The sequence below is a fragment of the Salvia hispanica genome, chromosome 5 (assembly GCF_029641045.1).
Source record: "Salvia hispanica isolate PSC_SH4W2 chromosome 5, Shi_PSC_v1, whole genome shotgun sequence".
NCBI classification, from domain to species: Eukaryota; Viridiplantae; Streptophyta; class Magnoliopsida; order Lamiales; family Lamiaceae; genus Salvia; species Salvia hispanica.
This window is the reverse complement of record NC_142696.1, coordinates 13,198,353-13,210,795: the sequence shown is the minus strand read 5'-3', so window position 1 is coordinate 13,210,795 and position 12,443 is coordinate 13,198,353. Positions and strand designations below refer to the sequence as shown.

The window sequence follows — 12,443 nt, the reverse complement described above, 5'->3', positions numbered from 1 at the left end:
TTTGATATTAACCATGTTACGTTTGATGTCATAAATAATTGGATGATCAAAACTTCATTTATCTAATAATGCAAGCATTATAAAATGACATCGATAATCCAAAAACACAATTGATAAACTAGGAATAAAATTCCATATCAATAATCCATATGATATCAAAACCAAACAATATCAAAAACTCTTAAAATTCAACAATGTAAATAAAGCAAAATAAACTCTTCTGACTTGAACATGATCATCTCAAAAGTCCACCTCTTCTGTTCATGTTAGTTTGAGCAGCCACAAGCTTGTTATATAGCTCCAAAAATGAAAACCTTTTGTCGCTAAACAAAATTTCATCTCTGACTTCATTAAAGCTATCTGGAAGCCCATCAAGGATCAATATCTGTTGGGTTTCTGGGTCAATTTTCCCCCCCGACAAGTGAAGTTTATTGAAGTAGCCAAGCATGACTAGGGCGTACACCCCCACGTCTTGGCTCTCTTCAAACACATCATTCCTTAAATGCTTCACGGCGATACCGGCTCGTATCTTAGAGGACTTTTCTTCAAACCACGTGGGCTTGTTGACCAACGGCCTTTTGGGATCGTCAAACCTCTCAAGGGCATTGCCAACACTGGCTAAAACGAAGCCCTTGAGATGACATTCCGCGGCATGCCACTGATCACGAAACTCCTTGTCCTCTCCTTGTAGATGGTATGTGGGCGGACGATTCTTGCTGAGAATCAACCTCAAGTCATTGATCAAACGATCGATATCAAGCTTACTTTTCCATTCCTTAAACAATTCAGAGTCATGCTTCCTCGAACTAAGTATGGCATAGTAAATATCCCAAGCATCAATCATCTTTCGTTCAAGCTGAGAATAAATACCAATAATATAAACATGTAAAATTTCAAAGAATTGCAAATAACCACAAAACAATTCATCAATTTTACATCCACAAAAATCAAGCACAAACGTTCTTCTACGAGGAAGCCGAGTCTTATTCATGCAAGAAATTCATTATTTTTACTGGCCACAATGTCGACAGATAGTCCAGAGACCATAAGAATGGCATGGCTGACTAACAATGCTAAAGCGTATAACCATAAAATTAAGCACTAAGGATTCTTTACTTGTGCGTGAACTCCTCTAAAGAAAGGTCGAACCGGACAAGCACCTCCTCCTATAGCTCCCTCTAAGCATTATTAAAATACAATCCTTATAATTTCGTAGCAATATTGCTCCGGTAAAGACCAGTCGCGATATTACTGAAAAACTAATTTTACGATTTTAATAACCTTTATCTAGAGAAGTCCAAACTTACGAACTGGTAATGTTCCTCCCGTAAAGACAGGCCGATCACTACTTCGCACTAAGACCAATTTTATGGAGGCCATATACAAACGTGTTGTAATTATCGCTTCATATTTTCTTGTTGGTGGTTTTAATAGTTTAATTATCACTTAAGCAGATAAGGCAGATATCCACATTCAAAGAATAATTAAACATGTACTAGCTATGCATGCAAGGCAATAAGTACATAGACGATGCACGAGTTAAACTAGATTTTAACAAATAAAATCATAACTCAAATTAAACATCCATCATTCATCAATAAAACATGTAAACACATTTACATAAGGTTCACATAAACATAATGACGAAACTTGATCATTTAATTAAGCATCTAAAAAAAATAGATAGAATTAAAATTCCATCTTCACATAAACAAGATTATCTAGACATTAAGTCCAATCTTAAACAATCATACATTATTAGTTAAAATAACGTATCTTGATTATTAGAATTACCTTTTAATACTATTAGGATTTACTTAGATAGAATAAATCCATCCTTATCCTAAAATTAATGTCTAGGTGTGTATATCATAAAAGATTAGCTAAGTCTCAATTTAAAATGCCCACTTGGATATATAAATCCGCATTTATCCAATTAAGACTAAATCCATTTAAAACACACAAATTAAATTTGAGAACTAAATTTCTCTTAGCTTTCATAAAATTACATGACAAGAAGAATATTATTACATCTTTAATTCAAAATGATGTTTTCTAGATGAAATAAAATTCACCTTCATCAAAATTAAAGACAAAATTCAACTTAATAAATAATTAAGGATTTTAATAGCAAAATTAATGCTCTATGAATTTTCATACCTTTAAAACACATTTGATGTTATCTAGATGAAACAAATTCACCTTCATCAAAATTAAAGATAAAATTCAAATTAAACTAGGAATTGAATTCCAATTAAAATCCAATTAATCATTTAACACTTTAATAATTTAGGATTTAAGTAGCATGTTAATGCCAAATGAATTTTTCACTTCATTAATTAAACCGATGTTATCTAGATGAAATAAAATTCAACTACATCATATTAAAGACAAAATTCAACTAGGAATAGGATTCCAAATAAAATCCATCCAATTATTATATATATGTAATTTTCGAAAATATTCAAGGTTTAAAACAATTGAAAAACTCATGTCTTTTCCTTAGGTATATTTCTAGGAAATAATTCCATAACACACCAAATTTAAAATATAGACAATTTTCAATTAAACCTTAAAATTAAAACATGAAAGCATATTAAGAGAATATTCTTTAAAATTCCATCCAATTAAGGAAAAGCCAAAAATTAGATCAATCAAATATTGAATTTCCTTATGTTAATTACCATGATATTATCTAGATGGAAAGAATCCATCAAAATCAACTAATTAACAAATTAAATCAACTTATTTGACCTAATTAATCAATTGGCAATATTTTAAAGAAGACAAATATTCTCTTTTAAATTAAAATCTTGATTTAATTGTAAAATCATTCTAATTCCCACAAGATATTTTAATTATTCTAGGTTTAGGATTTTAAACCACAATTATAAATAGCTTGCGTGTTAAGAAACGAAACGAAAACGAAACGACGAGACGACAAAATACAAGCCAAAAACCCTAATTAGGGTTGGGCCACCACGGGCCTCGCTGCAGCAGCCGCTGCCGCACCCGTTCTCCGCCGCCTCCCGCGGCTGCTCCCACTGCAGTAACTGCCGCCGCCACTGCCCGCCGCCGCCCGTCTCTGCCGCTCCCACTGGAGCAGCCACCGACGTCCAGCGACGAAGAATCCGGCGTTGCAGACGCCGCCACCATTGCAGCGTCACTGCTGCCCGGAGAAGAAGCTGCTGTCCGACGAGGACAACTCCTCCGCCGACGCCCGAAGGCGGCGCAGCTGCTGCTGCTTCCCGCTGGAGACGCTGCTGCCAGCCACACGGCTGTGCAGCCACTGGATCAACGATGATCCACGGCTGCCCATCTTCATCAACACCAACGTGAAGGAGCTGCTGTCCAGCCCTTCGTCGCTGCCTTGGCTGACCGGAAAACATACTGCCTCTGTCCGAAGACGACGGCTGCTGCCCGGTGAAGGCGGCGACGTCCCAGCCAACGTTTCTGCCTCGTTCAGCCGGATCTGGATCGCCGATCCCCGACAAGGCAGCCCGGTTCTTGAACACATCTAGGGTTTAAACCCTTGCATTCATTTATTCGTTTTCAATTAATTAACTTGATTTATCGCGGTCGCTTCGCTTGACCGCGATCTTAAATCTTAATTAAACGTTTCTTAAATTTGTAACAATCTTTTATGTTCATCACATATGCATATTTAAACATCTAGCTTTTAGCAATTTAAATAGATCTAGCATATTAAGAACATAAAACTATAGATCTAATGAATACTTGCTTAGATCTAGAATATTCTTGTGAAAAACTCAAATAAAATTCGAGATTCATAATATTCTTTCATCGATCCAAGTATTCAATCATGGACCACTTTATTTCTTGATTCAAAAACATATATTCACTTAAACACATACATATATGTAATCAACAAACATATAATCTAGTATATATTACTTAGAATATATAGATCTGTATCAGCGGAGCCAGCACTTTCCTACCTTTGCACCATAGATTGTACGCTATTCTATGAGATTGAATTGCGGAGAAGTCTTTGAGGTTTAGGAAACAGTGTGCGAAACTGATGCAGGCAGGGTCCCTCTCCTTCACCGCCCTCAAATCATCAACTAAAATCCCTAAAATTAAATCGTAAAGGATGTCGCTGGGGAGGCTGTGGTTGCTCAATTTGATTGAGACGTGATTCGCGAGAGCTGATTCTATCGAATCAAGGCACAAAATCGAAGTATAATAGTAGCCAGATAAAATCGGTTCCTGCTCAATATCTAATCGGTTCATCGATCCAAGTATTCAATCATGGACCACTTTATTTCTTGATTAAAAAACATATATTCACTTAAACACATACATATATGTAATCAACAAACATATAATCTAGTATATATTACTTAGAATATATAGATCTAATGATGTTCATCATAGATCTAGAATATTTTTGTGAAAAGCTTGAATAAAATCCAAGATTCATAATATTCTTTCATCGATTTAGAACATCATATCATAGATCCGAAAAGAAAATCAAGAAAAACTAGATCCAACACATATTGCATTATTTTCGAAAATCCCAAGTTTCCACACTATAATTTTCGAAAAATTCAATTAATCAAATACATAATCAGAGCCTAAAAATTGGCTCTGATACAAGTTGTTGGGACTACCGCAACGGAAGACACGGAAACCAAACAGGTCCTAGACCGGATCTATTTAGGTGATTATGCATTCGACTCCAATTTCATGCAATAAACATAGATCTATAGATATAACATCAAATAAACACATAATCATGCATATTCGATGTAGATTCGATTGTTACCTCATAATCCATCATTGGATTGACGTTGCTAGCTGCACCACCCGGAGATCCTTGGTTTATTGACCACGAATCTTCCGTACTATTCCCTCGTCCTTGGTTCTCCATCCGTGTGGGCGGATCTTAGAAAACCAATTAAATAACTTTGAATGAATCTAGGGAAAACCACAACACCAAATTGTCTAGATCTAATCCTATGAATTAGGATAGATCAAGAACAACAATCAAAACCCTAATTCTCCCACGTGCTAGGCACAAAAATCGAGACAAGTGAGAGAGAAGAGGGAGGCGCCGACTTTGCCTCCTAGGGTTAGGGTTTGAGGTGTCTTGGATTGTGTGCTAGGGTTTCCCTTTCATTCAATATTTATAGTGGACCTTATTGGGCTAGTAAGGGGATCCATGGAATGACTTAAGTGTTGGGCTCACCCATTAGATAAATTGCTAATTAAATCAAATGACCCATGATTTAATATATTATCAATGGAATATTATTTTGTTCCACTAAAGAATAATATTGCACTCCCACTTAAATCACCAAATTACAAATAACTTGGGTCCATTTTATTTTATAATATTTCCCGCGTTTAAGATTATCTTGATCCGTCAATTTAATTCTTTTGTCTGCTATGTGACTAGAATTAAATTAATTCTCCAAAGAGTTTTTCTAGTTTGAAACTTTATTTATTATTCGTGGAATAAATTCCAACTGCGCAGATTTCTGAATAATAAATTCCTCTTTCAAACACCTCATTGGGGATCACCCTTTTAGGGATTTAATCATACCACACTGGGCACGCGAATTCTATGAAATAATATTCCAATACCTTCATGTTATTCAATTACTACCACCCAAGATATCATGAACTTGAGTTACGTACAAACTCTCACATATTGATAAGTCAAAGTGGCGTTTGATTGAATAAACAATATTGATATTAATATCATAGACTAGAAAATACTAAACTTTCTGAAATATATTCTTTCAGTAGATAGCAATAAAGAATACATTTCGGATTAGATCCTTTCAGAGCTTTACCACACCGGTGTTACTAATCTCATCTTAGGTAAGAGAGAATTATCACAAACACCGCAACCGTTCCAATAGGTAGCCAAAGCCTATCTAGGTTGTGAATACGTTTTTCTTCTTACTAGATCTGGCCAAGTCCCCTACTGGAAAACTCATGAGGAGATTCATCGAATTTCCCTACTTGACCTTCTTAGTAAAAAGCCTTAGACTTGTTTATTATATTTCAATAATAAACCATTTATATTATATTATTTATTCTCGTAAATAGGTAAACAAGTGGATGTGGCGTTTCTCGTATACATGCACAAGCTGACTGTACAAAGGCATGTCCGCTCGAAGCATCTTTTAGTATACAAACCCCAACAATCACTTCATTCAAATAGTTTCATCACTTCATTCAATTAGGTTATTAGTCTAAATGATTCTGGAGCAGACGAGGAAGAGTGATCACTACTTCATTCATACGTGCATTTGCATCATTCAACAAGTATATCACTTCATCAAAAGATTTTTATTTCATTGAACTTCAAGTGCGTTAGTACTTTAGTTCACTCTCTTATTATGTGAGGTTATAACTTTATTAGTGGGATTATAACTTTATCAACATTGACATATGAATAAATCATAACAAAGAAAAAAATACTTCATTTTTAAAACACTCCATACAGTCAATTCGCTTTAAAATAATAATACATAATAATGAAGTAAATCACAGTAAAAATGAAGTAATAAAATATTATAATGAAGTAACATCTTTAACTGATGTGTTGTTTGCACATTAAAGTATGCCATCAATTCGACTCTTATTGAACTAAATTGTTGTTATAACACATTAAAATACATATTCTTTTTGATAAAATAGTAAATTGATAAGATGAAGTAATAAATTATGATAATAAAGTAATATAAATGATTTGTTTTCCTATTAACTGTAATCTAGTTAGTATGAAGTATTGAATTCATATAATGAAGTAATAAGTTATGATAATGAAGTAATATAAATGATAAATTTATACAGTAGGTTTTATTACTAAAATGAAGTAATAATACATAATAATGAAGTAAATCACAATAAAAATGAAGTAATATAATATTATAATGAAGTAACATCTTTAACTGATGTGTTGTTTGCACATTAAAGTATGCCATCAATTCGACTCTTATTGAACTAAATTGTTGTTATAACACATTAAAATACATATTCTTTTTGATAAAATAGTAAATTGATAAGATGAAGTAATAAATTATGATAATAAAGTAATATAAATGATTTGTTTTCCTATTAACTGTAATCTAGTTAGTATGAAGTATTGAATTCATATAATGAAGTAATAAGTTATGATAATGAAGTAATATAAATGATCTATTTATACAGTAGGTTTTATTACTAAAATGAAGTAATAATACATAATAATGAAGTAAATCACAATAAAAATGAAGTAATAAAATATTATAATGAAGTAACATCTTTAACTGATGTGTTGTTTGCACATTAAAGTATGTCATCAATTCGACTCTTATTGAACTAAACTGTTGTTATAACACATTAAAATGAACTACATATTCTTTTTGATAAAATAGTAAATTGATAAGATGAAGTAATAAATTATGATAATAAAGTAATAGTATAAATGATTTGTTTTCCTATTAACTATAATCTAGTTAGTATGAAGTATTGAATTCATATAATGAAGTAAAAAGTTATGATAATGAAGTAATATAAATGATCTATTTATACAGTAGGTTTTATTACTAAAATGAAGTAATAATACATAATAATGAAGTAAATCACACTAAAAATGAAGTAATAAAATATTATAATGAAGTAACATCTTTAACTGATGTGTTGTTTGCACATTAAAGTATGCCATCAATTCGACTCTTATTGAACTAAATTGTTGTTATAACACATTAAAATGAACTACATATTCTTTTTGATAAAATAGTAAATTGATATGATGAAGTAATAAATTATGATAATAAAGTAATAGTATAAATGATCTGTTTTCCTATTAACTATAATCTAGTTAGTATGAAGTATTGAATTCATATAATGAAGTAATAAGTTATGATAATGGAGTAATATAAATGATCTATTTATACAGTAGGTTTTATTACTAAAATGAAGTAATAATACATAATAATGAAGTACATCACAGTAAAAATGAAGTAGTAAAATATTATAATGAAGTAACATCTTTAACTGATGTGTTGTTTGCACATTAAAGTATGTCATCAATTCGACTCTTATTGAACTAAATTGTTGTTATAACACATTAAAATGAACAACATATTCTTTTTGATAAAATAGTAAATTAATAAGATGAAGTAATAAATTATGATAATAAAGTAATAGTATAAATGATCTGTTTTCCTATTAACTATAATCTAGTTAGTATGAAGTATTGAATTCATATAATGAAGTAAAAAGTTATGATAATGAATTAATATAAATGATCTATTTATACAATAGGTTTTATTACTAAAATGAAGTAATAATACATAATAATGAAGTAAATCACAGTAAAAATGAAGTAATAAAATATTATAATGAAGTAACATCTTTAACTGATGTGTTGTTTGCACATTAAAGTATGCCATCAATTCGACTCTTATCGAACTAAATTGTTGTTATAACACATTAAAATGAACTACATATTCTTTTTGATAAAATAGTAAATTGATAAGATGAAGTAATAAATTATGATAATAAAGTAATAGTATAAATGATCTGTTTTCCTATTAACTATAATCTAGTTAGTATGAAGTATTGAATTCATATAATGAAGTAATAAGTTATGATAATGAAGTAATATAAATGATCTATTTATACAGTAGGTTTTATTACTAAAATGAAGTAATAATACATAATAATGAAGTAAATCACACTAAAAATGAAGTAATAAAATATTATAATGAAGTAACATCTTTAACTGATGTGTTGTTTGCACATTAAAGTATGCCATCAATTCGACTCTTATTGAACTAAATTGTTGTTATAACACATTAAAATGAACTACATATTCTTTTTGATAAAATAGTAAATTGATAAGATGAAGTAATAAATTATAATAATAACGTAATAGTATAAATGATCTGTTTTCATATTAACTATAATCTAGTTAGTATGAAGTATTGAATTCATATAATGAAGTAATATAAATGATCTATTTATACAGTAGGTTTTATTACTAAAATGAAGTAATAATACATAATAATGAAGTAAATCATAGTAAAAATGAAGTAATAAAATATTATAATGAAGTAACATCTTTAACTAATGTGTTGTTTGCACATTAAAGTATGCCATCAATTCGACTCTTATTGAACTAAATTGTTGTTATAACACATTAAAATGAACTACATATTCTTTTTGATAAAATAGTAAATTCATAAGATGAAGTAATAAATTATGATAATAAAGTAATAGTATAAATGATCTGTTTTCCTATTAACTATAATCTAGTTAGTATGAAGTATTGAATTCATATAATGAAGTAATAAGTTATGATAATGAAGTAATATAAATGATCTATTTATACAGTAGGTTTTATTACTAAAATGAAGTAATAATACATAATAATGAAGTATATCACAGTAAAAATGAAGTAATAAAATATTATAATGAAGTAACATCTTTAACTGATGTGTTGTTTGCACATTAAAGTATGCCATCAATTCGACTCTTATTGAACTAAATTGTTGTTATAATGAAGTAATAACACAGCTGGATGAACTAAATTGTTGTTATAATGAACTAAATTTGTAGGCATAAATTGTTTGTTTTAATTTTCCACTAACAATAGTTTGCATGTTTTATATCAGTGGCATTCTTGCCTGACTGTCCATCCCAACTGATCTTCATTTATATTACTTTATTTATATTACTTATTACTTCATTTATATTACTTATTACTTCATTTATATTACTTCATTATCATAACTTATTACTTCATTATATGAATTCAATACTTCATACTAACTAGATTATAGTTAATAGGAAAACAAATCATTTATATTACTTTATCTTATCAATTTATTACTTCATTCTCATGTTTTATTACTTCATTTTGGTAATAAACCTAACTGTATAAGCAAATTAATTACTATGAAATTGATGGAGAGCTTCTCGTGTCAATTCATTTAATCTCCACTTCGCCTCTATACAAATTTCGGTCGACATATCAATAGGCAAACACGGAATATTCTCGTACGTTCCACCGCAGCTAAGAAATAGGATAATCACCGGAGAATTCGTACGGCGGCGATCTCAAATTCGGCAATGGAGTCTCAGGGCTCCGGACTCCGCCGCGTATTGCTCCTGGCATTTTGTATCTCCGGGATTTGGTCGGCTTATATTTATCAAGGCGTCTTGCAAGAAACTCTGTAGGCATTGCCATTTCATTTTTTATGCTTCGATTACTTTCTATATTTTCTATAACTGATGGAAGATGAAGATATGAAGATGAACTAGGTTTGGAGAGAAGTTTTGAGAGAGGAGAGAAGAAGATGCAGCGAAATTGCGTGAGCGAGCATGAGTAAATTTTTAAATTATTACCCTAATTATGAAATTACAAAAATACCCCTGCATTGAAGTAAATTGAGTATATAATGAAGTGCGAAAATTAACCTTTGATTATCTAATCTAATCCATCAAATTCAAGATCATGTGGTCAAGATTCGGTCTCTAGTTTGGTCTTTAAGAGTGGATTTGTGGTTAATAGGACTATATATATATATATATATATATATATATATATATAGGATCATGATCAATTGAGATTATTTAGGCTAATTGAGAAATGAGATGCAATATCAGCCACTCATTTTTATTAAATGAGTGGTCCAGATTTTGCCACACAATAAATATTATTAGATTAGTTTAATATGAAAGGGTATAATGGTCTTTTTGCGTTTTAATTTAGGGTTCTTCATCATATTCAAGTGAGAGTGGCGATTCTGCTGAGAATTTAACGATTCAATCATATAACTGATTGAATCTATTTTAACGATTTATGATTCAATTGATTCACAAAATTAGACTCAGACGATTTCAACGATTTCAACGATATCTGATTTGCGATTCAATTTTTGAAAAACAGACGACCAGTTCGACGGATTTTCGACGGATTTATCTGTTGATTTTGACGTTTTTCGGTCGATTATACCCACTTTTATTCTGTTTTTATCCTTTATTTGTTGATGCCCAGTTAAATTTGTTCCTAATTAGTTTTTTTTTTTTATTTTCTCATCTTCAGGTTCGATTTCAGTTCATAATCAACAGCTAAGTGTTATTTGATGGATTCTTCATCTTATTCCGAGTCTACGTCAACGAATGGTGGAGGTAGTTTGGTTTGATTTTCATTAACATGAATTTTTTGTGTTATGTTGTTGATTTATGCTCTGTTGACATGATTTATGTTAGTTGGTAAATATTCTGTGTTGTTGTTATGCTCTTTGTGGACATTCTGTTTCATTAACATTATTTTGTTGTGTTATGTTGGTGATTTATGTTCTGTTGACATGATTTATGTTTACTTGTTAATTATTCTGTTGACATAGTGTGTTTGAATTGGTGTATTCTAATTAAATTGGACATTTTGATCCTGGTATTTTGAAGCATGTTCTGATATTTTGGTTTACATAACTTATATCAATTGTCTAAGAATTTTACAAGAGTGCAGCCACGTCTTTAGATATAACTGTAGGGGTAATTTTCTGATTTATCTGAAGCTACTTGAGAAATCAGCTCAATAATTATTGACTGAGGAAATAAATGTTAGTCTTAGTGGATCAAGTTTTGTTGGATTTTCTTGAATGTAAAAGTCCATATGATATGACCATAATCAGAGTCCTTAACTTGACTTAAAAAAATCAGTTAGTTATTGGCTAAGCAAAAGACCATAAATACTTAGAAGGTTGAGAAACATGGTTGAGTTTGGAATCTATGGATACTTTAGGTGTAGACTGTTTAACCCTTTTTTCTTAATCAGTTGTGAGCTTTCAAGGGAAAAGTATGGGTTATGAGCTCTCTGTTGACATTCTGTTTCATTAACATTATTTTGTTGTGTTATGTTGTTTATTTATGCTCTGTTGACATGACTTGAAAATCTGTTGACATGATTTATGTTCCTTGGTAAATATTCTGTGTTGTTGCCATGCTCTTTGTTCACTTTCTGTTTCATTAACATTATTTTGTTGTGTTATGTTGGTGATTTATGCTCTGTTGACATGATTTATGTGTACTTGTTAATTATTCTGTTGACATTGTGTGTTTCAATCAGTGTATTCTAATTAAACTGGACATTTTGATCCTTGTAATTTGAAGCTTGTTCTGATATTTTGGCTTACATAATTTATAACAATTGTCTAAGAATTTTACAAGAGTGCAGCCACCTCTTTAGAGATAACTATAGGGGTAATTTACGTAAGTCTTTTGATTTGTGTTGACGTGACTTGAAAATCTGATGACATGATTTATGAATGGTGGAGGTAGTTTGATTTGATTTTCATTAAGATGAGTTTTTTGTGTTATGTTGTTGATTTATGCTCTGTTGACATGACTTGAAAATCTGTTGACATGATTTATGTTCCTTGGTAAATATTCTGTGTTGTTGTCATGCTCTTTGT

The 12,443-nt window shown here is 30.7% G+C and overlaps 1 protein-coding gene across 1 annotated transcript; it reads right to left on the bottom strand.

Moving 5' to 3' along the window:
- Positions 1-235: 235 nt before the first annotated feature.
- LOC125196066 (uncharacterized) lies at positions 236-4,804 on the bottom strand. Its single transcript, XM_089059074.1, has 2 exons — positions 4,790-4,804; positions 236-856 (listed from the first exon to the last, which is right to left on the bottom strand). The coding sequence occupies exons 1-2, from the start codon at positions 4,802-4,804 to the stop codon at positions 236-238; spliced, it is 636 nt and encodes a 211-aa protein (XP_088915200.1).
- Positions 4,805-12,443: the final 7,639 nt, after the last annotated feature.